General features: G+C 41.8%; 5 protein-coding genes across 6 annotated transcripts in view; 2 read left to right on the forward strand and 3 right to left on the reverse strand.

The window, feature by feature from the left end:
• efemp2a (EGF containing fibulin extracellular matrix protein 2a) overlaps positions 1–3,266 on the reverse strand; it is an 11,487-nt gene extending 8,221 nt beyond the window's left edge. Inside the window, exon 1 of the mRNA XM_079745108.1 lies at positions 3,084–3,266. The gene's annotated coding sequence lies outside the window, so the exon portion shown is untranslated. The remainder of the gene's footprint in view (positions 1–3,083) is intronic.
• A 1,578-nt stretch (positions 3,267–4,844) lies between these two features.
• Positions 4,845–9,850, reverse strand: fibpa (fibroblast growth factor (acidic) intracellular binding protein a). Its single transcript, XM_079745112.1, has 11 exons — positions 9,627–9,850; positions 9,400–9,487; positions 9,099–9,297; positions 8,584–8,710; positions 8,068–8,168; positions 7,667–7,800; positions 6,812–6,920; positions 6,528–6,591; positions 6,326–6,412; positions 5,979–6,076; positions 4,845–5,134 (listed from the first exon to the last, which is right to left on the reverse strand). Exons 2-11 carry the CDS (start codon positions 9,482–9,484, stop codon positions 5,065–5,067), a joined length of 1,074 nt encoding a protein of 357 aa, XP_079601238.1. The 5' UTR covers positions 9,485–9,487; positions 9,627–9,850; the 3' UTR covers positions 4,845–5,064.
• A 1,129-nt stretch (positions 9,851–10,979) lies between these two features.
• Positions 10,980–12,517, forward strand: ccdc85b (coiled-coil domain containing 85B). Its single transcript, XM_079745115.1, has one exon. The coding sequence runs from the start codon at positions 11,893–11,895 to the stop codon at positions 12,511–12,513; it is 621 nt and encodes a 206-aa protein (XP_079601241.1). The 5' UTR covers positions 10,980–11,892; the 3' UTR covers positions 12,514–12,517.
• A 2,072-nt stretch (positions 12,518–14,589) lies between these two features.
• Positions 14,590–17,151, reverse strand: fosl1a (FOS like 1, AP-1 transcription factor subunit a). Its single transcript, XM_079745111.1, has 4 exons — positions 16,798–17,151; positions 16,269–16,526; positions 15,330–15,437; positions 14,590–15,214 (listed from the first exon to the last, which is right to left on the reverse strand). Exons 1-4 carry the CDS (start codon positions 16,927–16,929, stop codon positions 14,627–14,629), a joined length of 1,086 nt encoding a protein of 361 aa, XP_079601237.1. The 5' UTR covers positions 16,930–17,151; the 3' UTR covers positions 14,590–14,626.
• Positions 17,152–18,620: 1,469 nt separating this feature from the next.
• yif1a (Yip1 interacting factor homolog A) lies at positions 18,621–24,720 on the forward strand. 2 transcript variants are annotated; one of them, XM_079745114.1, is made up of 9 exons: positions 18,621–18,760; positions 19,079–19,136; positions 19,571–19,815; positions 21,105–21,209; positions 21,814–21,892; positions 21,973–22,030; positions 22,135–22,290; positions 23,261–23,354; positions 23,937–24,720. In XM_079745114.1, the coding sequence occupies exons 2-9, from the start codon at positions 19,106–19,108 to the stop codon at positions 24,093–24,095; spliced, it is 927 nt and encodes a 308-aa protein (XP_079601240.1). In that variant the 5' UTR covers positions 18,621–18,760; positions 19,079–19,105; the 3' UTR covers positions 24,096–24,720. The 2 variants fall into 2 exon arrangements, with proteins under 2 accessions (XP_079601240.1, XP_079601239.1); XM_079745113.1 differs by having other exon boundaries at positions 18,626–18,760; positions 19,084–19,136.
• The last annotated feature ends 850 nt before the right edge of the window (positions 24,721–25,570 follow it).

Below are 25,570 nucleotides of genomic sequence, written 5' to 3' on the forward strand. Positions count from 1 at the left end.
ACCTGGTATTAAAACCACCAGGAAAATATGAATAGCGCCGTCGGCTCCAAGCAGGTGTAAACATAAATAAAATGACGTCGACCTGCTGCATCCTTGAGCCGAAAATAACAAAGTCAACAACCCCGCGATACTTTGGCGTTGGACTCTCCACAAACGGCTCTCTGTGTGCCCGGTCTCGTGAAGGCGCCAGGACGAGGACGGCTTCGGCTGGCACTTGGCATAGAGCACTGAGCTGCTCAGCTCCAGAGCAGCACTGGCAGGAGGAGCGCCCCCCCCCCCCGCTGGTGGGTTACCTGTGGCCGGTTTTACAGCTCGCTGCACTTCGTCACATACTTCGGTCGGCCACTGTATAAGTGGCCCGGCACACACTCTCTCACTCTCACTCTCACTCTCACTCTGTGTCTCCATCCGTACCTAAAAGGTGTAGGTTTACTTTAAAAGGTGTCTTCATTTGATGTCGTTTGGGAGAAAATGCTTGCCTCGAATGGCTCCTTGAGGAAAAAAATGAATGAATCTAGTTGAATTTAGTTTCATGTTTTGTTCTGGCTTTAGTGAAGCTCTTCAGGGTTGATGGGAATTGGGTCAAATCTTTCTCTTCACTCTTTTTGAGCACACAGTCTGGGATTTGGCCTGCACTAGAACTACCCTCGTTCGTATTGCAACTCTTGCTGAAGGAGACAACAGTTCAAGCACACCGTCGCTATGTTTAAACTCTAAATGTAATACGCCAACAATCATCTGTATCAGCTCATCCCTTGCCGTAGGAACGGCAGTGAAGAAACAGGGCTGCTCAAAGAAATAATCAAACAGTTCTAAGAAAGGGCTCCAGTCAAAACACACAAGGGGGAAAGCTATAATCACGGCTTTCCTGGTGAGTGTCTACGTGCACACTCGCACAGTCTCCTGTGTCCCTCCGAAAGGCCCACTTAGAAAGCAATGATTATTGTTGTATCACACGGTCAAGGCCACAGAGTAATGCATAAATACACACTCACAGCCTTTCCCTATGACATCACACGCACCACCCGGGGCCCGTTGAGCAAGGCAGTCGAGGGAAACTCGCCTTCTTCCCCCCATGGTTTCACGTCCCTACCTTACAATCAGCCGGCCGCAGCATGGGACCTCTCCAGTCCCCAGGTTGGCACCGCGGCCCGGTTAGAAAAAGAGTAAAAACATGACCCAAAACCACCCAAAAAAACAAACTGCCCGCTGGCCAGGGTCCGGCCACTCAGAGTCATGACTGCGGCCAGCGGGGGGGTGGGGCAGCAGACGGTCAGCGAGGGTGGGGGGGGGGAAAATGGATGCTAAGGTCTGAAGAGCGGTGGACCTCTGGAATTCTCATGGCAGGGCTGTGGGCTCAGATTCCCAGCTGGGTTTCCCAGAGTATCATGTTCTGGGAAACCCTGTCGGACCGTGAACCGGACGCCGGCCGGACACGGCGTTGGCCAGGACCTTTGGTGACCGGGCCTCCGGCCTCGCATCTCTCTCTCTGGAGGCCGTTGCTCAATGGCACTGGGACGGTGTGATGGGTCACGATGACCACTGGAAAGGACTTTAGGATTCCTGGTGAGCAAACCTCTCAATAGAACTGTTTACTAAGTGACTGTATAGACACAGTATTGGAGGTCATTTCCTCCTCACCCACTTATTCCTTGGTAAATTACTCAAGGAAGACTTGAGAGAACACGCTAACTCCCACACAGACGGAACCTGATCTGGGAATCAACCATTTTTGGAGTTGCTTATCAATGGCGCCGTCCACTGCCCCGGTGCGCCAGCTATAGCAGAGTCGAACCCACCGAAGAATCTGCATGGTCCTTAAGGTAGCCTCCTTGAAACAAGAAAGCGAGAGAATACTCCAGCTAGACCACACGCAGAGGCACATATCCACTCAAAAAGTCAAACAAACAAAGAAAAACTCCCACCGATGACTTTGTACAGCCTTGAAGTAGACACAGCCTGCCCTGTTCAGCCTATTAGAGCACAGAGCACAGATCTAGAGCATGGGAGATTGGTGTGGTGGAGCTGGGCTTTGGTTAAGCCCAAGACTCCTGAGATTTGCTTTATTCAGCCCACAAACGGCTGTGTGCAAGCAACACACAGATGCATCTGTGTTGTGGGAAGTGACCGAGGATAGGGGAGATAACCAGTCTCTTGCCTGGAAACTTTAGTCTTCTGGCATCCGTTCTGTGGACCCTGTCGCCCACCATAGCATACCCTGGTGTGGTGGAAATGCAGCCCAGTATTATGGGGGGCTACCTATGCGTAGAAAACCCTGCTTTAGAAGAGGACAATATACAGTACAATTTGTACTCTAATGCTCTTAAGATTGGGTCTTGTAATCACTGTGAAATGGGTTGTGTTTGGGTATCTTTGGTGTGTTTTTGTGGGTGGATAGCGGGCCCGTATTTTGAGCGGCACCTGTTTCCTCTGGAAGATATAGAGTGTTGCACTTCCTGTACTGCAGCCATAGACCTTGTAGACTTAGGAGAACTTCCAAGGTGACCAACAGCGACATGTTTTCTTGTTTAATCTTGCCTGGTTCCTGGCAGGGATGATTAAACTAACAATGTGACGTTACATGTTGTGAAATACAAGCTAAGAGGAAAACATGCACCTACACTTTCTTACTCAGTTACTCTTCCTGCTTTCTGTTCAAACTCACACTTACACACACATACACATACACACACACACACATACACACACACACGAACACACACACACAAACGTAGACCAGCACATAAACAGTGGGCCATGTTATCTCAGCCCTTGCTGGGAGCCAGCTGTAACACAGCAGACTGGAAAGTGGAGCAATGGAGAAGCTGAGATGAGTTCGGCCTTTAGACTCAAGTGAGAGAGAGAGAAAGTGATCTTTGAAGAGGCAGTTAGAGACAAGTAATATTTGCTGGCTTGCTTGCCGATACAAGCAAGGAGGCAAATATCAAGCAAACATATTTAATTGAGACAAGGGCACTGAATGAGTCACTCCACCGGTGCCTTGACACACATGCGTGCGCAAAACACACACACACACACAGACACAGACACAGACACACACAGGGCTCAAGTCCTGTACTTACTTCAACTCTACGGCTCTGTGGGCTGAGTGTGTTGCGGCGCAGCGTCCCTGATGAGCTCAAGTGGAGAAGCGGTCCCTGCAGTGCTGCCTGGGCTCTGGGATCCTCCGGGGGAGAGAGACAGGCAGAGAGGGAGAGAGAGTGTGGGGAGACCGACAGCTGGAGCAGCTGAACACATGCAGGGGAGGAAAAGAAAGAGCAAGCAAGAGACAGGGAGGGAGAGAGAGAGAGAGAGAGAGAGAGGGAGAGAGAGGGAGAGGGAGAACGAGCGCGAGCGAGGGCGGAGATTGGGACAGCCCATTCCTCCTCCCTCCTCCCGCCCTCCCTCCATCCCAAGCCCCCCAGCCGATTTGGCCCCCTGCACAGCCATCCTCCCAAGTCTCACTCCCCCACACACTGCCCCCCCCCCCACCCTCATTCCTTGACCCCCCAGGATGCAAATTCCTGGTCTGCGGCCCAAATACTCAAAACCGTCCAAATCTCGGGCGGAACAACAACTTGCATAGATTCACACCCCCCCTCTCCCCACCCTCTCCCTCCTCCTCCTCCGCCTCCTCCTCCTCCTAGTCCTCCTCATCCCTTACCCAATGCCTCGCCTCACTGGTCATACAGCACACCTGGTTTCATTTAAACTACCCCCCCCACACACACACACACACACACACACACACACACACACACACACACACACACACACACACACACACCTCCCCTGCGAGCAGCCTCCAAACTCCCCCGCCCCTCATCTGTTCCATTTACCCCCCATGTATCTGGACCCAGTCCGCCATATTTTTCTTTTTCGGCCAATTTTCCATAGAACGACACCGCTAGACTGCAGCCTAGGTCTCTCTCCCAATCTGAAATTAGGGATATTTATAGCCACCAAAAAAAGACCTTAATGGAATGTAGAGTAAAATTAGAGAGTGGCAGAGAGGAAAGTAGAGAGAGAGGGAGACTGAGAGAGGTAGCAGACACTTGGAAAATGAATAAGCGCATTTCACTAAACATGTAAACTGTGGGAGGGTTTTCTTGGGCCGCTGACAGGATTTGACTGTTACTCCTTCGGCGCTTCCTAATTGTGTCGGCCATTGCTGCTCGAATGAATAGCGCACCACTGTTAGGAAGGAGTAGTTTCGCTTTAAGTATGTGTCTTTGCATTAATACAAATATAACTGATTTCTCACTAGTAATGATCCAAGTCAATGCTAAGAAATGTGTGTATATCTATATATCAAAAGGATGTTTCAAAGTGAGAATTTTACCACATGGAAAGTCACTACAGCTTTTGCTGACCTGTCAACCTGAAGCAACAAAAGCAGCCACCTACTGAGAATGCTCTATTTACGGTGTTTTGAGAACCAAATAGTCAAATAGTGCCAGGTTTGTTTGTGTGTTTGCGGTTCTATTGGTTGAGGCGACAGCTGTCAGAACAGAGGGGCTGCTTGTTAAAACGTCCCACTCAATCACTTGTCACCAGCACCACCACCTCCCACCAACGTCCAATTGTCCGAGGGGTGGTGCACCAACCGCGTTGTCATGAGAACATGACCACACTCTAAATGTCGGACACCTCAGGTCTTAAGAACGTGATATATGGAGAGATACAGTAGTTCAATGTCTAAAACCGAGGAGCACATTGCACCTTCAACTGTAAATGTAATGTTTACGACCGTGACAGTCGTCATATACTCATAAATGCCCTTCATTTACTTCAGTAGATCAATAATAAATACAAAACTCCAAAAAAACTTTAAATGCAAATAGGTTGATTTTATTTACAGAAAAATAGACAGACGGCCAAGACGACCAAAGTCCCGTTTAACATGAACAAATCGTTGGCCAATGATCCCGGAGAGAGGAGTAGAGAAAGTAGAAATTTGGGGGTACCAGAAAATAAAGTCCATGATGATGAGGGGGAGACAGAGAGAACATTGAGCAATGGGACGACTTTGGTAGCTGATGATGAACGGAGACGGATTAACTGTCAGTCGTGGTACATTTTGAAGATACAGCTTTTAATGACTCCCATGTATCGGTCCCACACAACTTGATATCTGAAACACAAGAGAGAGAAAGAACTGTAAATATATTTAGCCACGACTGACTGTACACTCTCATGACAACCTGTCATTACAAACTCAACTGGAGAAATGAACAAGTGAAGCAGTCTTTGTTCATTCAGTCTAATTTTAGTTTCATGTTTTTTTTTGTTTTTCGGTTTGTGGGATGAATATGGCTTTTGTTGAGTGTGTAGTGGTACTGGGGTTGTGTAAACCCTTAACTACATTCCAGGGTGGCTACGGGAGAAACAAGGTAACTACAGTCTCCCAAACTAGAGGAGGGTAGGGTGACACCCACTGGCAGAAGAGGAATGGTAAATAAATGGCAACGCTGCAAAACCCCTAAACTACCCGAGGCTAAAAGGCTAGAGGCTAAAATCATAACTGGCATTGAAGGAGAGAAGCCTCCCTTTAATATTTATACATGGTAAGCAATTCTCCTCCCTATATTTATCATTTGCTATTTAGTAATACTGCAGACATTTCCAAAGCGAATTACAGTGAATTCAGATACAGGTTATTAAGGAGCAGGGCGGGGTAAGGCATTTTACTCAGGCGTGCCCACAAGTAGGCTGCTGACATTGGGGATATCATCACCGGGTACCTTTCGATACTTCATATCCGGGCCTGGAAACAGCAACCCTAGCCAGTTCACTCTCCCCCTTTATATAACGTAGGCCATAATGGACTGCCACTGAAATTTATATCATGAGGTGATAATGGCCTTGTTCCAACTCTCAATGTTCCCAGGCCACTAGATCTAGACAATTACATGGTATAATGGTGTTAGCATCGGGATGGCAGTTGAAGCAGGCCCAGCGGCCCGAGGGGAACCTACTTGAATGTGTCCAGGAGGTGTGCAGAGTTGGTGTAGTGGGTGAGATAGAGCCTCATGTCGGCGGCGGCCCAGCGGTCAGAGCGACAGGGCTCGATGAACTAGAGGAAGGGGACTCATGTTAGTCTCTCGGTCAGACGAGTAACGCAAAGATTTCTTTCTAATGCTCCAGCCTACACGTCTGTACTTTAGGTAGACACATTTTGAGTAACCAGATCCTTTCGGAATCTGCTTACTCAACGTTTGGTTACCTAGAATGCAGGTCATTTGGAGGACTAGCATTAGATATGATGCAGCAATAGAGTCAGTAGAGAGCAGATTGTAGTTACATTAAAAACAAATACATCTACCTTCTCCACCAGATCGATGAAGAAATCTCTGACATCTTTTGTATTTGTGAGTTTCGCTGCGATGTTGACCAGCCCCCGTGAAAGATTCTTTCGGGGTCAAAAAAAAGAACAACGATATGAAATATAATGACATGATTTAAATCTTTTGTGACTCAATTTACAGCGACGCTACTAATGATTGTGCATGTAGCGTCCCACGCACCTTGAAGTTGGTCTCCATCTCTGTGTACACTTTCGTCTTTCCCCTGAGAGCTGTGCAAACCAGACTGGAGGAATAGGAGTGGAGATGGGGACAGAAGAGATGGATTAACTGCCTGAAACTGATTGCTTCATACAAATGACGTATTAATCATTGTTATCATTACTATAATTATTAGCGTATGTACTATTTAAAGGTAAGATTAATAAATAATAGAGGTTTAAACTAAAAAAACAACTAATAAAACAAGTAGATTGTCGGATTCTATGCTGAACACATTGAGTCACCTTTTGTGTTGATCCAGCAGATCCTTGTCAGTTATTAATATCTTCAGCTCTTTCAGGTCTTGTAGAAATTCTTTGTCCAGATCTACGTCCATGTCTTCCACCATGTTATCTAAGACATAAGTACAGAAATACCTTCAAAGAGTCGGTTTTACACACAGGAAGGATGATTGCTAAACTTTTCAAGTTTATGAAGAGAACTCTCAGTGTTGTATATAGTGATAGAATGACAAACTTAAGTCAAATGAAATATTTCTTAGTTGAAAGTGACTACGGTTAAAGTCATCCGTAAGAAAATCAAGAAAGTCAACACGCTTAAATTACAAAAGTCTGATTAGATCTACTAGCGCAATAAGACCAACATTTTTTTTAAATATTTTAGCGAGAAAAGGGTGAGTAAAAGTAAAGTCTACAGAAATATCAAAATTCAAGTATATTAATGATACTCCCAAAAACTACTTAAGTACTGTAAAAAAGTATTTAAACATTGTTACTCTACACCGCTTTATAAACAGCATGGGGGGATTGGTACTGGGGGAAAAAACGGCTAGGTTTATGGGAGATTTAACAAGGAGTGTTCCCTAACCCTGTTTAAATCTAACTTTAACTATTCCACAGCAGGCTTGTTAAACTACCATTTGGCCCGGGACCGTCAACTGAAAACAAATTTCAGTTTGGAGTGGGTGAAATACGATATTTACGAGTGAGGATGAACAAGACGCAATGCAATAAATCCACTGAAATACACATATACATAGCCATATTCCAAAGGGTCCATGTTAAGAGATGATGAGCGTCACTAGAATAACTGTTTCCAACCTTGTAAACAGCTTTAACACATTTCATACGCTGACTCACCCACAGCTCCTACTGTCCAGTTGTTGATGAGCTGGCCGGCGCAGAAAGCAAAGTCCTGGAACGTGAGATACTGCAGTTTTCTCTTCCCCGTCTCAAAGCGATTATTGGCAAAGAAAACTATTGCCGCATAATCCCTGCAATGAGAGAGACAAGGCATTATGGTTGCTGGCAAAGGGAACCATTGAAAGAAAGATATTCTTTTTTTCTCTTTTCTAGTACATACGTACTTTTTGCTATATACCCGTCAACAAACAGATCAGCAAAATATGTTCTTCATGAATATGATTTAAATCAGGCTATTGTGTTCAGTCTCAAACTGAAACCATTTGCTCAGATCTTGTTTCTGAAATAAGCCACAAGGTTCAGTGTGTTTGTGTGTGCTTATTATGAACAGGCAGTACCTGGCCAGCTTGTCAGAGAGAATAAAGTTTTGGCGAATGTTCTCGACCAGGGGTCCCTTGAGTTCTTCCACGACTTTGAACACACGCTTGAAGTTGTCAAACTGGAACACAAAAAATTAGAGAGAAGCCCCACAGTAATTTCCCTTCCCTTCACCTCAAACCTCCACATTGCAATTCATAAAAAGTTTGGAATTTAGCAGATGCTTTAATCCAAAACGCCTGACGTGATGCTGAGAATAGTAATTGATATAATTTCTACTGATGGTTGTAATTTGTTATAAGGGAGAGTGCATCACATTTTCAGGGACTACTTCAAATGTGTTCAAAAAGTGCCAAAGAAAATAACAAATTACTTTATTTTACAGAGCGATAATGACTACATTTATTTTAATTGGGAACCATTCAAATCAAAAAATATAATGAAACAATAATCTCCACCATGAATACAGTCTTTTCTGGGTCTTGCTATGGTATGTGGTCAAATGGAATTAATGAAGAAGAAAACCTTGAACCAACCTGCCGTCTACAACTCTTCAGAGTGATGCCCGTCTTTGAGCTGACGTCGTCGAGGTCTTTCTTGGTTCCCTTTGATAGTTTTTTGCCCAAGACCTCCCGCACAAACACGTCATCAAACGTATAGTATCTATATGTACAGGGAGGGGAAAAACAACAACAGTGATTGCTCATACAGTGGCATAATATTTAGGACAGCTTATAAACAGCATATAAAACAACATATGAATGCTTGTAGGGCTAACATTTGAACTACTCTTGGGAATGTATGAACGTCTGCTCATCTGTGTCTGTTTTCAGGCTTCTTAAGTTCAACCGTAATAACTATAAAAGAAGGGTACAAAATGTGCCCTTGAAGTAATACAAATTGAACAACATACAACAAACGTTGTTATGCAAACTAAATGGAACAAAAAAGAGAGACTTTTAACTTAGAAGGGTAAGTCAAAATATCAAGCCATGAATATGGTCACACAACAGGGTGATACAGAACAGGGTGATACAGAACGAGGTCACACCTCTCTATGAGCATAGCCTGCCGATGGGGCGGGATCTGGAACAGCAGCTGGTTGGCCAGCTTGGTGGGGTTGTGCAGCAGACGTTCACACATCTGGAACGTTCTGTACTGGTCCATAGTGTCACTCATTAGGACGTCGGCACTCGCCTCGCATTCCTCCATACCCTCGCTGCCCATTCGCACCTTAACTGCATCGTTCACTGTCGAGGGTCAGAGAATCGGATCAAATCTGTAGTATAAAAACGAGAGCAATAATAGTTCTACATGATGTAGGTAGAATGTATCATGCTCTGGGTTAATACCTGTATAGCCATCAAGCCACAGCTGATAAACCTCCTCATCCATGATGGTGGTGTTCCCCACAAATACATCAAGCTCTACCGCCATCGTCTAGGAAGCAGGGTGGAAAAACAAAATCAATACAACTTTGCGACATTTAGCATTACGTTACCACAGTACAAGCATTTACCAAACGAAGCATAATTGAAATAGCTATTAATATAATAACAACGGCGACGTCTTCTCTTACGTATTGCTCTTCCAAAAAGCTATAAGATTCTAGCTATAACTACGTTCACTTCAATATCTATCAGCTGTGTTTGCTTGACGTGATCTCCAAAGCCATTTACAGCAGCGACGATTAGCTTTCACACGTTGGTTAACTTAGCAACATTAGGAGTAAGTTAATAGATAAACTATGGTTAAAAACACTAAAGCCTAAGAAGTGACAGCCAGTGTCAACAACAGCAGTCATGCAGCACATCCGGTAAGTTTCGTCACATGACCGGAAACCTTCCGAAAGCCGTGCACTTGGTGGACTGATTTAAATAAGGAATTTTATGTTTAAATCAATTAAATAGATATCCCAAAATGTTCACAACTATAACAAATGTAAATTTGTGTCTCAGTCGAAATGTATGTTCAATAATATATCGAACTGGAATAGATTACTCGGTCAGAAAACATGCTATCCCTCACTTAAAATGTAATAATTTGTTTCTAAAGATTAAAGTCAGTACATTTTCTTAAAATTCGGAAAGACGTGCTATTTGGTAAACTCAAATACCAATAATCAGTTGAATAGTTTAATATTGTATGTGCTTGTTTTAAATATTTTCCTCATTATCAGAATGTTATATTCGCTTCATAATTAAGGAGGTTGTCTATATTTGGCTATTTGATATTTCACAATCAATGCAGTGCTGCCATATAGGCCACTGCGTTGAAACTGTGTCTGCTCCTCTCCTCCGCCGGTTCATCCAGAATAAATCCCCTTAAATCCCTTTCCTCGCCCCTCCGATTTACTGTTACTGCATGTGTCCGTCACTATCACAAAGGGGGGAAAATGACTCAGTCGACTGTCTTTTTGTTGGACCTAACCTCATGATACCCTGATATCATCCACGGTTCCCTTGACACGGTTAACACCCATCATTGTTGTGGCTTCAGTGAAACAATAGAAGTGGCCCAGAGGACGGAAGGATGTGGCCGCATGCCTGAGCTGAAAGCATGGAATTGCCTGAAGTCACACTTTCCAGTTTGTGCGTAAGCACCACTAAGAGTGGCATACTATATGATGTGTGTGTGTGTGGTGTGTGTGTGTGTGTGTGTGTGTGTGTGTGTGTGTGTGTGTGTGTGTGTGTGTGTGTGTGTGTGTGTGTCTGACAAACTATGTATCACAAGTCTTATGTTGTTTTGAGGCTGTGTTCGTGATCAGTTAACCAGCAAAGTTCCCAATAAAGCGCACCTATTTATAAGTGGTAGATTTTTGGCCTATGCTTATTTTTTTCTAGTCCATGTGGGGGCGCACGACCCTAGATTTCACAGCACAGGGGCATACTGTATTTACGCAGGCATCCTCATATTTTCAGATTGCAGCGGCGGAGCTGCAAATTCAAATTAAGTGGACCTAACGGCGTTTTTCTTACGACCATTCGACAAGATCCTGCTTAGTAGGCTATACATGCACATCTCGGGTTTGGGCTACCTGGGAGAAGCAGTGCCAACCACGGGTGAACGAATGTTTATGGTAGGCCTATTTTACACTAGTCGTCAGCAGTGAAAGTGGAGGAGGCGGACATTGTTATCGTCCAGCACAAGAGGATGAGCGGAGCATGGTGCAAAATATATGTTGACCGTATCGGACAATATTCAAGATCTTCGTTCGCATTGTTGGTCCTGAAGAACAACACGATTTTGTCCAATCGATGCATTCGCCAATCTACGGTAAAGGAGTTAATTTAAACCAAGCCACCCCATCAGCACGCTGTCACAGCGCGTAGTTTTAATGGCTCGCCGCCTCGAATGCGACGTAAAACGATGATGTATCGTGTTTTTTTCGCGTGTACCTAGTTAAAATCGTATTGATTATAGGATAGAAACACAGTAGTTGGGATCGAGGGACTCATAGGCAACTATATGACATTTCAGTGTCCCATAAGGCCTCTTAAATAGGGTCCAATAGGAGGATATCGAGAGAACCGTTGGCTTTTTTCAGATTTCTCTGTTTTCATTCACGACCACGATAACCGGGGAAAGCCACTGGGTGCCTAACCTCATTCTGGAGGAATACACTAACCCAAACAGAAGCCTCTCCCGTGCCTGTCTCCGTTTTTTATTCTACCATATTCAAATTTTCATACATAGACTGCAATCTCCAACGGGCAATTCTGCATATTTAATGTCACAATTTGACTATCCGGAATATTTGTAAATATCGACAGGGGCTGTATTGTTTGCAGTTAGCAAACTGCATCCATATCTCAGGTATTGTCGGTCTAGTTGGATACAAAAAGATGGGTAGCGACAGCGAGGTCTTTAACAGAGAATTATCAAAGATGTCCGACGACGAATTAATGGCTTGCTCCAAGGAAGAACTACTGAGCCGACTGCGTAAAGAGGAGTCCGAAAAGATGTCTGCTCTCATTCAACGTGGACGTCTGATCAAAGAAGTAAATAAACAGCTGCAGGGACACCTCCTGGAAATCAGGGAGCTGAAAGTCATCAATCAGCGTCTACAAGAAGAAAACACAGAGTTGCGAGACCTTTGCTGTTTTCTTGACGACGATCGCCTAAAAGTTAAAAAACTGGCGAGAGAATGGCAGCTGTTTGGGCACCATGCGGCTAAAGTGATGCGGGAAGACCTTGGCGGATACTTGAAGAAACTTGCAGACCTGGAGCGAATGCAGGACGGACTGGTCAAGGAAAATTTGGATCTTAAGGAGCTGTGTTTGGTCCTGGAGGAGGAATGTGTCAGTCGAAGTGACTCGAGCCCCGGTGGGTCGACTGAGCTCAACCTCCCCTGCATGGTGGCCCGGGACTTGGGGGACGGGAGCTCAAGCACAGGCAGCGTTGGGAGTCCAGACCAACTTCACCTGGTGTGCTCACCTGATGACAGGAGGACATCATTTGGTTGAGAGGGTTCTCCCGTTGAAGACAATACACTGCACGGGAGGCTTTGTCGGTGAATTCCATAAGAATCAGATTTAAAAAAATGAAAATTAGTAATTGCATTAGTTCCTTCACCTGACTGGTTCTCCGATTTTTCTTTGTAATTTTGTTTTGCTGGATCCTTTTGAAATGACTTGACTTGATTAATTAATTTAGCATTACTTATTATGTCAGTAGTTGGGACTTTTCGCTATTCAGTTGTAGATTATTACTTAAGAAATTGCCACACAAAAATTGGTTTTGCATATGATGTTACTTCATGCACTGGAATAGCCTACACTGGTGCTGGCCGTTTATTATTGCACTGGACAAAGATATGATGGATATCTAAAGATGCAATCAAATCAGATTTGAGCCATAAAGTCTACTGAAGTCCACAGGCACTGAGATAGATACATTGCGTCAAAAAATACCACTTTTTGAATATGTTTCCTTTTTGTTACACGCCTATAGCTATGTGTGACCGTTTATGCATTCTATTCCTCAGGAAAGGATCGGAGTGCCATGCATGGGGATTATCACAGTTAATAAGGGCCAATAGGCGACCCTGGTTTTTCAGGCCCTTTGAGTTTACTTGAAGGTTGTTCATAATGTGAAGCTCTGAAAAAAAGTCTTCATGCCAGTTTAGGTCTTGGATTTGCATCACTGATAACACTGGACCTCTCTTAGAAAAATGAAGTGCTAATGCTTAACGTTTAACACTTTTGTATGAAAACTGGAAACTCTTTGTATCAAACTGGAAAGTCTACAATTTTACACAGTTATTTATAGACATAAATAGAAAGGAAAGTTGTTTTAAGTCACCTGTACTTTATTCTGTAGTTACACTGTTGTTATTTCAATTAGTAGGCCTCACATTGGAAACAAACACATGTCTTTAAGTTTGCAATAGTAAGGGTTAATATGAATCAATTTTTTGTGTTAACTCTGTAACATTAGAGATACCCTATTATTACCATGCTTTTCCTTATCAGTATTATCTTGCAGTTTATCCCTACACACCTTACCTTTCTATTATAGATAATGCACATGGATTGAAAGAGGTTTGCTTTATTGTTGGCTGTTATTGCTGGGTTATGCTCTTAGTGAATTGAAGAGCTTTAAATACAATGGGTGTGACTCTTGATTGTGTTCTGATCTTTCCTTCTGTATTTAACTTTAGGAAACATGCTTCATTTTGAAAATAAGTTTTATTCTATTGCACTTGTGTCTATCAATATGTCCTATCCACTTAACCAGAGTCACACTTGGAGGATCCTCGTTTTTATTTGTTGGACAGCAAAGAAGTCTGCATAGGTATTGGTGCTTTTGCCCACAAAGTTTAACAAAGGGTCATTCATCCGCTACTTTGATGTTACACAATGAGCATTAGGACCCTAGGATTGCACACTATCAATTCTCAAACCCTTTTACCAACTTTGAAAGATAGCAGCTTTGAAAACGGTCAAGCATAAGGCATATCAACCCAAAAAAACGTTCAATTAGTTAGAATAACACAGTTATATCAAAAAATATAGTGCTCTCCAAAATAAATATATTATTGGAATTTTTAAAATGATTTTGACCTGCTAGGTCCAGCCTAAGTAGTCAATCATTACTTTTCAATTATTTTAAATTCTATCATATTATAAAAAATAGGTTTGTATAAATAGCCAACACTTCCTTAATGTGAGAAACAGAGTACAGGAAGAATTTCACTGTAATGTTTTCACATTTGTTATTCAGCAAAATTAGATTAAACAGTCAAATATAAATGCTTCTCGCAAAAATCTCTTTTAAATACATTATAAATGTATCAGTAAATGTTTTAACGTGCTCTATGGGCATGCTCAAAACAAATGTAACTATAACCCAATTATCCCAGTAATATGCATAGTATATCTAGGTAATGTCCAGTAAAAAAACAGTAGAAAAACTACAATATGTAGGTTTGGGGTATCTAAATAAGCAACAGAATTGACATCATAGTCATCATTGAGATCGATTTCTCGATGTGTATCGATGTGTTATGTGCTGTTGTACTCTATTCCCCAGGGGAGACTGTAAACGAATGTTCAACCATGACACCAGAGTTGTCAATCAAAGAGAAAGGATGGTCGGGGAATGAAGGGAGTGATCGGATTGGTCACCGCTGCTGCTGCTACGACGATGAGCTATGCCACAGTGTTGGGCGGCGAGGTTGAGAGATTGTTGGGGATTAGCATGGTGGGAGGAAGAGGAGGAAGAAGTGGTATGGGATGCGACAGAGGCAAGGCTGTCTAGAGGGGCGGAGGGATAGGTGAAGACTAAATTTGCAGTGAAGGGATTGAAAGATGGAGTGGACATAAGGATGGGGGTGTGGAGGGATTCAGATTCGGGGGCACTGATCACAGTAGCCAGTGTTGTCGCGGGCTTGGGCGGGATAGTTATCTTTGGTTTGGGCTTGGCGAGCCTCTGTGCTGACTGAGGTTTTGAAGAAGGCCCAGGCTGCTCTGAGCTCTCTGGTTCCACCTTGATTCCACGCAACATTGACAGTGGTGGGTGGGAGTCGGAGTCGGAGCTGGACTCTTCGATTTTACAGATGGGACGGTGGGCTTCCAGGACCAGCTCTAGCTTCTCCTTCTTCTTCTGTAGTTCAGTGATTTCCTTCTGTAGACGCAACTTTTCCCCTTCCAACTCGTCAGTCTCCTGGATAGGAAAATAAGATAACGTTTACCTCAGTCATATCTCGACTCTGAGACACGACTAAAAAAGTCAGGTCATTCAATTAACAAAGTGATCCTTTGCAACATTAATTACTCACATTTTGTAGTGTGTCAGTCAACTCCCGGCGCCGGTTACGACACTTTGCAGCAGCCAGTTTGTTCCGTTCTCTCCGAATCATCCGCCTCTCCATCTCTTCTGGTGATAACTGTCATTACAATAATTACAATTACATTAGCAAAAGCAAAAACTAACCCAAACAAAACTGTTTATCTGGGCAAAATGAAGTTAATGAATTTCAAAAGGCTGGCTTGAGGGAGATGACACATCCCTGTGAGTCGTGAGTTCAATATGGTGTCTGGGCTCCAAGAGCTACTTCTTATTTCAAACCATTGACATGAAAATATCTTAACATGAATCAGCTATGCCAAATGATACGATTGAAATACTACCACCTTGTGTCTGCATCGCATCAAATCAAAAACGTTTGAAACGGACAAAAAGCTTTTGTCGCTTGACCCTAGGGCACAGTCCTGCTGCCCATTGCTCAATTGTAATTGTGCCATTCATCAAGTGTTTCCCGCCTATGAAGATAGATGACTCACACTCAGACCCCAGCCATGACTCAGGTGTGAGTCACACCAAGTGCCTAGCCCTAATGAGTCACATGATAGCCTACTTCCTGTGCCATGGATGTATGACTCCAAGAATTAGGCAAGTTCCACAATGACAGCTCCAAATAGTGACGCCATATGTGCAATGTGGGTATAAAGGAAATGGCAATTACCAGATAGGGAGCTATATGTGCTTCCGGCACTTTCTATTCTACTAAACATTCTTATAAATGCACACACATATTTCTTTAACACGCAACCTCTTTAACCTTACAAGGATGTTATCTTCTCAAATACTCAATACTGACTTAATGATTATGATGATAAAATGGCACTATTAGTATCTATTTGATACTTATCAAGTACTTTGAAAGAACATACATGACTGTTGTTAAAAAAAGAAAATTCTATTACAAAGGTCTTACGTGTTCATCATTTCTGCGCCTGGTGGAACCTGTTGAGTGGGAAGCAGCTCGGATGACCCCTGGTCTGTAAAAGTGTGTTTGGGACGGTCTTTGACCCATTGGTCGCATCCCCGAGTGAGCTTGGAAAGAGGGTCTTGGAGACTGTGAAGTGCCTGGTGGAGACCCAAAGGAAGGCTGGACCATCCACTGGAGGTCTTGGTTGGTGGTGATAGCGTTGAGACTTGGTACAAATTGGCTGCTTCCCGCCATGGTGAATTTCTGTCAGCAAATAACAAAGTAAGGTTACATTAGACTGCAAACCCAGTCATTTACAAATACTATTGTTCATTATTATACGGTGTAAGTGTTGACTTGAAATGTGTGACCTATATTTACCTATAGGAATCTAAAGCCCATACACGTTAACACGTTTTGTTAACTCAATGTTTTGTGTACACATTGGGTAATGTTAACATCGTACACTGCATGATATATATAATGTCTTATTGGACTGCTGTATAGATCATAATAGACTAGAGTGAAAACGTACCTGCTCCTGTTGTGTGGTTGAGGTGCTAGCAGCTCCCAGGGATACAGAACTTGAGCCAGTGTGTGGCGACCCGGTGTCACTATTGGCGAAAGACGAGTTACCTCTCCCATGGTTTCCAGAGTTTCGATACATCTTAGTGTTTTAAGTTGTCTCTTGGATGAATATTATGTCCTTGTTGTCGGTACAGGAAGATCCTTGATCTGACTTTTGATCTTATTCAACTTTCCTAATTCAAAACAGGGGTAAACCCGGGTCCTCGGTAGAGTCCAAACCAGCAATACTTCCAGGGGGGAACGATGAACAAATATTTCCCAAGAGGTGCTCCAAATAACCACAAAATTCTCGAATGAATCTATTCAGACGTCCGAAGTGACTGGTCCGGAGAGTTTATGCTTAAGAATCGGTAATAGATGTGGAATTTAAACTCATAAAGCAATAGTATGGATTTTCCACGCCCCCTTTGAATTACGGGAAATACTGTCGTCTAACTACGCTACGCGATGCGGTGACGTATAAGACCATATTTGGTCAGCACGGTGGACTTCCTTTGACAGATACTGACCCCCTGGTGATTTTTCTTTATTTTAGTGTTATAATACTCTCAAATATTGACAGTCAGCCTGGCCAGACCAGAGATGAAATCTCCATGATATAAGACGACACAAGGATTGTGACTCTGTTAATATGGTTTTTGCTGTGACATGTTAGGAAACAAAAAACGAAACAAAACCAGACAAAAATGATAGTGGTAAGAGATTTGCCGAATAAGAAAAAAGCAGATTGCAGGCCTAGATTGAGATAACAGCGTATGTGTAATGATGAAGCCTATTCTGAATATATAAAATAAACCAAGCACAAAGCAGAAACAATTATGTCCTGTTGTGCTATGCGGTTTGGCAATCACTTTCCTTTTGATAGTAGCCTACGTTTTTACGGAGATGACTCACTGGATACACACATTTTCGTTGAACTATTTCTTGGCCCTCCTCTATACCTCCACTCCCTTGAGTTACCGCGGATTACGCTGTAGGATACGGACATTGTTGAAAGGGAAATCTGTGGGTACCATATGCGCGGTGAACACAGTGTGTCACGACCGACAGCTGCTGGCCTTGTTACTCTCGGAGGACAGAGTTCCCGGCATGGATGACTCCTCCCTTGATCTGCATATTGGTCTCTCATATTACTGCATAAACTTCTCCTTGGATTACAAGAATGAGGTGGCTTAAGAGTCCCATTAGGATGGCCTTTACCTCCCAATTGTTTCTGATTGAGTGGAATAAATATCATAGGACTAAAATATAGAGGATATGAGTAATATATGGTATATAATATTGATCACACAATGCATATCTTCGTGGTCTCTTTGCATATAAGATTAATTTTGTATTGCTATTTATGTGTAGAATTGTTGGTGAATAATTGTATTAAAAAAGTTAGGCTCTACTGCTAGCCTTAAAGGTCAACAGTAAAGGTCTTTTCATGCTATTGTTTTTTATTAATATTGAGAGCTAGAGAGTTGGAAAGTGACCTTTATCATTACACTAACTGAATCACTCACAATATTTCTGATTACAATGTAAATCTCAAAGTACTTAGAATAAAAGTCAGTAATTCACATATGATATAGTTAATGTGGGGTTAAATCGTTCCAGATTGGAAATCGTTGAAGAAGGATATTAATTGTATTTTAGACACATTGTTCCCTATGGTTATCTACTCATGGGTAATCTACGTACTGCAATTTGAAAAGCCAATGCACTGCACGTCCTGTGTCTGTTTTGCACGTCATCAGACACAATCAGAACAACACGGAAGTACCGATGAAGGGAAGCGCCTCGAAAGCCGAGCGTACTTGCGTCCTGCCACGCAGGCACACGCAACAGTCAACCCACCCCAGTGCGAAAGTGGAATAGGCCCAACTTGTCGCATATCCACGTAGTTGGCTATTGCCGTTAGCTTGGTAGGTAGTTGTACCAAACCATGCTGTTGCATATTAATTTCAACGTAAACTTTTGCTGTCAGGCTTTTAATGAACACGGACTCCAATGCGCCAGTTCCTACCAGCGGGCACCGTATGCTCTTACTGTTTTAGTTAAAAAGTAGCTATACACTCCAAACTAGCAATAACATTAGCATGTTGCTAACGATAACGATGATCCGTTAGCCAGCTTAGTATGTTCTACATGTATGAACGTGTATTAAATAACGTAACTGGGACAATGAGTTGTAAATGCATGAATGAATACGACTGTAAGCTAAATTGCTGTTTTTGTCTAAGTTTAGCTTACGTGGACGTCAGTGCACCATGGACCTGCCACATCATGGGTACCGACCAAGTAAGAACGATATTCATTTGTATAGATTTGATGTGCGTTGGTTTAATCTATTCGTAAGATTCAGAAGCAGGCTCTGTGAACTAGAGTTGTTGGATTGTGTTAAAACGTGTAGATGTTACCAGGGTTAGCGTTACTAGTGCATAGGGATGATGTTCTGACGATGCCTTAGGTTGGGAAAAATGAGAGCGGTAGTTGTTTTGAAGTTTAAACATTAAAATGCATATCATTTTGTGGACGCTTTTATCCAAAGTGAGTGAATACAGTGAGTCGATATATATTCTTTGCATGGGGGACCCTGTGTGAATCCCTTGCTCTTGTTTTTTATGTATTTTCTAAAGTTAAAATTCATTATTAAAATGTCTCTTTTTATTATTATTGTCATTCTAATAAAAAAAAATATTGAGCTCTCTTATTTTGTTTCGTTTTTTTTCCAGCAAAGACAAGAGCCCGTGCACCTCCACCATCAGCAGACCCCATGCTGTTTGATGACACCAGCTCTTCACAGCCAGCCATGAACAGTCAGGGATACTACACCCCGGGATACAGCATGGCAGCCCCCATAGGTGGCCCTCAAGTAGACCCTGCAGGAAACAATATGTTTGCAGACCCGATGGCTAATGCCGCCATGATGTATGGTTCAACACTAGCCAATCAGGGAAAGGATATGGTTAACAAAGAGGTAAACACAAATTATGCTTGGTCTTACAAAATGACCTCTTTGGATGAGTGTCATGTTTAGAGTAGAGGCACACTGAACTAACAAAGCCGGAAATTTAGTTACTTAGAACTCGTTACTCAGACTCACTTGTAAATCACTTGGATAAAATGGTCTGCCAAATGACTTGGTGTGAAATAGTTGCTTACAGGCAAACTTAATTTCATCTCTCTTGCATAGTAAGCTGGTTTTCTTCCCATGAGTTAGAGTTCAAGCCCATCTTTTACCGTAGTGACTTGGACTGTTTTTATTTGAACTCCTTAAACTTAAGAGGTGACATGTATAACATCAGTGGCATTGAAGAGGTGATGCAATATTTATTCTGCTCAGACCCATGTTCTTACCTGCATCCATCCCCAACTTTTCTGGCATTCTGTACTACTAAGAAGCCTAGAGAAATAATTTATATTTTGACCTAAGACAGACATTGTCGCCTGATGCTTTAGAATAGTTATACATGGATTTTGTTTAGTGCTACATAGACAAATTAAATCGTCCTCTTTTCAAGAAATCATAATTATAGGCAAAGCATGCAATTTATAATCTCTGGAGATCACACACGTTTTTGTTAAACAAATATCCCCACAAAGACTATTTTCAAGGAAAATATTGAAATTTAGTCAGTGACTAAAATATAGGTTGTAAGTGACTCCCCTGTTTCAGCTCAAATTCTAACACTGCATATTTTAAAAGAAATAATGCTTTTGGCTGAGAGTTCTAGGAAGAAGGACTAGGTTTATTCCCATGGTTACGACCCCCAGCATTTTTTTGATACGGTTTTGTGCGCTGTTTAATAAAAGTGTTATAATGAGCCATTTTGTAAGGGTATTTATATAAAGGGTCCGAAAACATTACCCTATTGGAAACAGCCAAAAATATTAAGCGCTTCCTAGAGACTGCGCCACACGTCCACCCATCAGAACACTCTTTGCGTCAAGAATGGGACATTAACAAACTAATTAGCGGAGACTTGTAAAAACATGGGATTTCACCATGTTCAAGATCATAGACATACTAAGACAAAATAAATATTATTTTCGTTTTATTGGAATTCTAAGGGATTTATTTATTTTTTTATATTCCCTATACGGCAGGATACTTATGTGTTTGCCAACAAGCTAAAGCGTCGGACACTGCACCCCTACATCTCTCCATGTTAGCAATATCTAATGATTCACTCTGGGCATGGTACTAACCAACAGGCCCGCGCTTGCCATTTCTAAATAAGTTAATCTTTGTATTTTTCTTTTCAGATCAGCAGATTCATGTCCATGAACAAGCTGAAGTATTTCTTTGCTGTGGACACCAGATACGTCGTGAAGAAACTTATGCTCCTAATGTTCCCGTACACACATCAGGTAATCTTGGCTAGTGCTTCTGCAGGCGAGATTGTCTAGTTCACTGCAAGAGGCGGTACAACTACTAACCAACATTGACATTTGTTTTGTTATGTTCAAACCTACATCCAAAAAGATAACCAGCATATTATCAACTCTACACTATGCCGCTGGTCCTTTTATTCACACATGTACCACCATGGCCGATGTCACATGAGGCTGGGCTTAACCCACACTCTTCACTTATTGGGATTGTTAATTATGTCAACAAGGTAGCTCCACTATTCCCTTACAATGTACACGGTGCACTTTCAAACAATAATGGGCACAACATGTTTGCCACTGACTGTACTGCACTGTCTGCAGTCATATTGTTTTGTATTGGTGGACCTTAGTCAAACATTTCATACTTTTGTAGATATTTTAGTTTACATATATATGTTCAAATCAATGGTTAATAATTATACTGTAATGATTGTACCTTACTGTTTGGTGTTTGGCCATTAACTTCCCATATCCTATCACAAATCCACCAAAAACATCTAAACAATGTGCTTGCAATGACCAACAAATAACTGTTTCCTTGTCGTAACTATGCTTAATGTGTGTTTATTTTGGTTTCTAGGACTGGGAAGTTCGTTACCATCGGGATACTCCTATGACGCCAAGACATGACGTGAACGCACCTGATCTTTACATACCGAGTAATTACGTTTCCTATTTATCCACACTTTGGGATAGGCCAACTAGTTCTGTTTGTTGACTGTCGTGTTTGTTTTTCTAGCAATGGCGTTCATTACGTACATTCTGCTTGCTGGAATGGCCCTTGGCATTCAACAAAGGTACATTTTAGACTTTTTCTGAAAGCTTTATTTAGCAAAACCCAATGGTTGGGGCTAGTTACCCAATATTCTATATCTGGATAAACTCTTGGTGTCCATTTCAGATTCAGTCCAGAGGTGCTTGGACTGTGTGCCAGTACGGCTCTGGTCTGGATCATCATCGAGGTGCTGGTGATGCTGCTCAGTCTTTACCTGCTCACCGTGCACACCGACCTCTCCACGTTTGACCTCCTTGCTTACAGCGGATACAAATACGTTGCGTAAGGATCACTGCCACACACACACACACACACACACACACACACACACACACACACACACACACACACACACACACACACACACACACACACACACACACACACACACACACACACACACACACACACACACGTTAAGGACACGGCTGTTTCAAAGAGGTTAAGCTGGGGGTGGCGTGGCATTGGATAGTTAAGTCCAAATCACTCCCTTTTTATAAATCTCCTTCTGAGCAAACCCATTATTGTGTTTAAAGGATTGATATGTGAGGGTGGAGTTCCGTTCCACCCTGCTGCTCCCCTCCTTCAGATGGGAGTAAGTCGTTTTACGTTGGTGTGGTGTTGATGATGTAATGGGCCGGCTCACATTTACGTCATTGACGAAAATATCCAGTTTCTGAGGAACTAGAAACTAACTAACAATTGCACTATTGCAATTGATATTGTGATTAATACAAATTTACTATAAACGCATTCTCTCTTATTTTTATTTTTTTTACTTTGATTTTGTAAGGTTTTGCCCACAGAATGTCAACATTCATATCAGAAATCATTTTTGTTTTTAGTTTCACTTACTTTGCATTATATTACACTTGCAGTGAGTGACTGTCTGATTACAATTGCAGTAAGTGACAGCCTGTTAACAATTCCCAAATTTATGGTGTTCCCTAAGTTTCATATTCAACCCAGACTGAGTCGTCAATAAAACTCCCTCAAGATCACTTGGTCTAGTTTTTGCTTATTAAGTACCTTTTGTATGAATGATAATGTGTCATTCCATTTGATAATCTCATTTAACTTCAATTGGAGTGGATGTAAAATATAATTTTAAAAGTGTGATTAATCATCAGTTTAACTCACCAATGCTATCCGAATAATCTCATTGTATTGGTGAGTTAAAAAAAAGACTTTTAAACTTTGCCTAGCCCTAATATATAATAACAATGTATTTTTTTCTCCCTGTGGATTCTAGGATGATTCTCACCGTGTTGAGTGGCTTACTTTTTGGCAGTGATGGCTATTTTGTGGCTCTTGCCTGGTCCTCTTGTGCCATCATGTTCTTTATAGTAAGTATTTCAACCAGTTATTATCTAAGGTTTTAGTAAATTATGTAATGATTTAATAAGCTACAGTACACGCTTCAGCCAGAGAGAGGTCATTGTAAACTTAAGTGTTCATCTTTGCTACTGACAGACTGTTGAAGAGAGGTCTAAACAAGCTATTTCACAACAAGCTACTCTGCGTTATATCTGATTCATGTAATGCTACCAATATGTGGTTGTTGCAAAGCTGGAGAATAGTATTTGGAAGTGGGCTAGATGTAAAGTCATTATGATTGTAACAATATACGGTGGGGTTAATTTCAAATTGTTTTGAGTCTCTATAAAAAAATAACACTATTTAACATGTTAGTAGTCAAATGTATCATGAGTGACTTCAACAGAAAAGTTTAATTGCAATTTAATTGATATGGTTGCAGAACCTTAATCCTTTGTTACACTCTCACTGAGTTGTCTATATCAAAGATATTACCTAAATGTTCTATGTTTTGTTAACTTCATTTGGTAAACTTCTGAGTCTGTTTTCTTTGTTATGTACAATTCAAAGAATATGTGTTAACTAAAGCAAAACGATGTTCCCCTCCTCAGGCTCGCTCGTTGAAAATGAAGATTCTCTCCTCTCTGTCTTCTGATTCGATGGGTGCGGGAGCCAGTGCAAAACCTCGACTCCGCCTCTATATCACCGTGGCTACCGCTGCCTTTCAGCCATTCATAATCTATTGGCTAACCTCACACTTGATCAGGTGACAATAAGGGGCAGATCACACCAAAGGCTAATCGTGCTGGATCTAAAAAGACCCCTATTAAGCCATTAAGACTTGTGCTTAATTCATTCAAAGTTTAATACACCTGCCAGTTATGATCCCCTGTCAACTTATAAAACATAAATGTTGAGCTTCTTGTGAGCTTGTTTGAAGTGTTGATGGCATTTTCAATGATTTACCACAACAGTAAATGAATATTGCCTACTAAAAGCTTGTATTTTACAAATTGTTCTTCACTGGAAAATGCGTAATTTTTGATCGACCGCATTTTAGTGGAAAAGAATTTCATTGTGATTTTCAAAGATATTTTTTGATTCCATCTTCTCCTTTATAAATATAAACTATTTATAAAATTGTATTCAAACAGTGGTTCCTGGTACTCTCAAACCCTCACAATATACACAAATTATCTGAGTATCTTTATTTAATCACATTTTCATTGTGATATTGTCTTGGGTATTATTTTTACTTATCAAAACGGCATGATCAGTTTGTTTTAAAGTTTTTTTCTAGAAAAAAAGTTATTTACCGTTAAGTATGTATTTACTTTACCGTAAGTATTTACTTCAACCGTGTTCAAGCTTTTGTTTGCATATTAAAAAAGGCGTTCTTTAAAAATGTTTTGTCACCTAAAGTATGTCTGTGCACGTCTGTAATATTAGAGCACCGAGATGTCAGATGTAGAGAGAAGCTAAATGAAAGCATGCTAAACTGTCAAGATATCTACATGGATGCGCCTCGTGTGCGTAACCTGCAAAGCGTCGTTTTGGTGTCCATGGATACACACTACGGGACCGAAGTCGGCGAACCTAAACGGAGAGTGGAATGTGACTGGCTGCTATAACCTATCTTTAAATAACATTTTAAACTAAACGATGTTCTAAAGATATTTGCCTGTGCCGTGAGACAGTATTTGGTAGGTAAGTTTCAAGATTTTATTCGGTTAAAATACAACGAGTTCACCAGGTGATCGCAAAAGGCGTACGAAATGTAACTATTGCAGCGCAATTTTCATATTGAGCTCCATATTAGAGACATGAGCCTTTCCCTATTGCCTGGACGCGTGTTTATAAATGAATTTGTTACATATAACGTTCCAGCCTCAATGACCATTTTCATACGGGCAACCCACGAGTGTGTACATGCGTCTAGATACGTCGTTAACCCTGGCTAAAGTTACTTGAGTATCCTGGCCCACCATTTGTTGTCAACCATCAACCTGAAACATTTTAAACTTGAAGGCGCTGGCCGACCTCTTATTTGCCGATGCAGACTTTAAACATTATAATGCCATTTCAGGGACATAGTCTACATTTCATCCTCAAAGCAATTTTGGGGGGGGGGGGGGGGGGGGTAATAGGGTACACTATAAACCAAGGGCTCAATTTGTACTATCCAAATAAATATTGCCTTTTTCTCATATTCCAACAGGATTACTACAGAATGAGCTAGTGCATT

Source organism: Pollachius pollachius (assembly GCF_949987615.1).
Source record: "Pollachius pollachius genome assembly, chromosome: 10".
In the NCBI taxonomy this organism is placed as follows: Eukaryota; Metazoa; Chordata; class Actinopteri; order Gadiformes; family Gadidae; genus Pollachius; species Pollachius pollachius.

Coding starts and splice junctions, on each gene's coding strand:
- fibpa (XM_079745112.1), bottom strand. CDS start 9,484: ATGGCGGTAGAGCTTGATGTATTTGTGGGGAACACCACCATCATGGAT. Junction 8,711..9,098: donor CAGGCTATGCTCATAGAGAG/GTGTGACCTCGT, acceptor CTGTACATATAG/ATACTATACGTTTGATGACG. Junction 8,169..8,583: donor TGAAGAGTTGTAGACGGCAG/GTTGGTTCAAGG, acceptor TTTGTGTTCCAG/TTTGACAACTTCAAGCGTGT.
- ccdc85b (XM_079745115.1), top strand. CDS start 11,893: ATGGGTAGCGACAGCGAGGTCTTTAACAGAGAATTATCAAAGATGTCC.
- fosl1a (XM_079745111.1), bottom strand. CDS start 16,929: ATGTATCGAAACTCTGGAAACCATGGGAGAGGTAACTCGTCTTTCGCC. Junction 16,527..16,797: donor CAACCACACAACAGGAGCAG/GTACGTTTTCAC, acceptor ATTTGCTGACAG/AAATTCACCATGGCGGGAAG. Junction 15,215..15,329: donor TGACTGACACACTACAAAAT/GTGAGTAATTAA, acceptor TTTCCTATCCAG/GAGACTGACGAGTTGGAAGG.
- yif1a (XM_079745114.1), top strand. CDS start 19,106: ATGGACCTGCCACATCATGGGTACCGACCAA. Junction 19,137..19,570: donor ACATCATGGGTACCGACCAA/GTAAGAACGATA, acceptor TTTTTTTTCCAG/CAAAGACAAGAGCCCGTGCA. Junction 19,816..21,104: donor AGGATATGGTTAACAAAGAG/GTAAACACAAAT, acceptor TTTTCTTTTCAG/ATCAGCAGATTCATGTCCAT.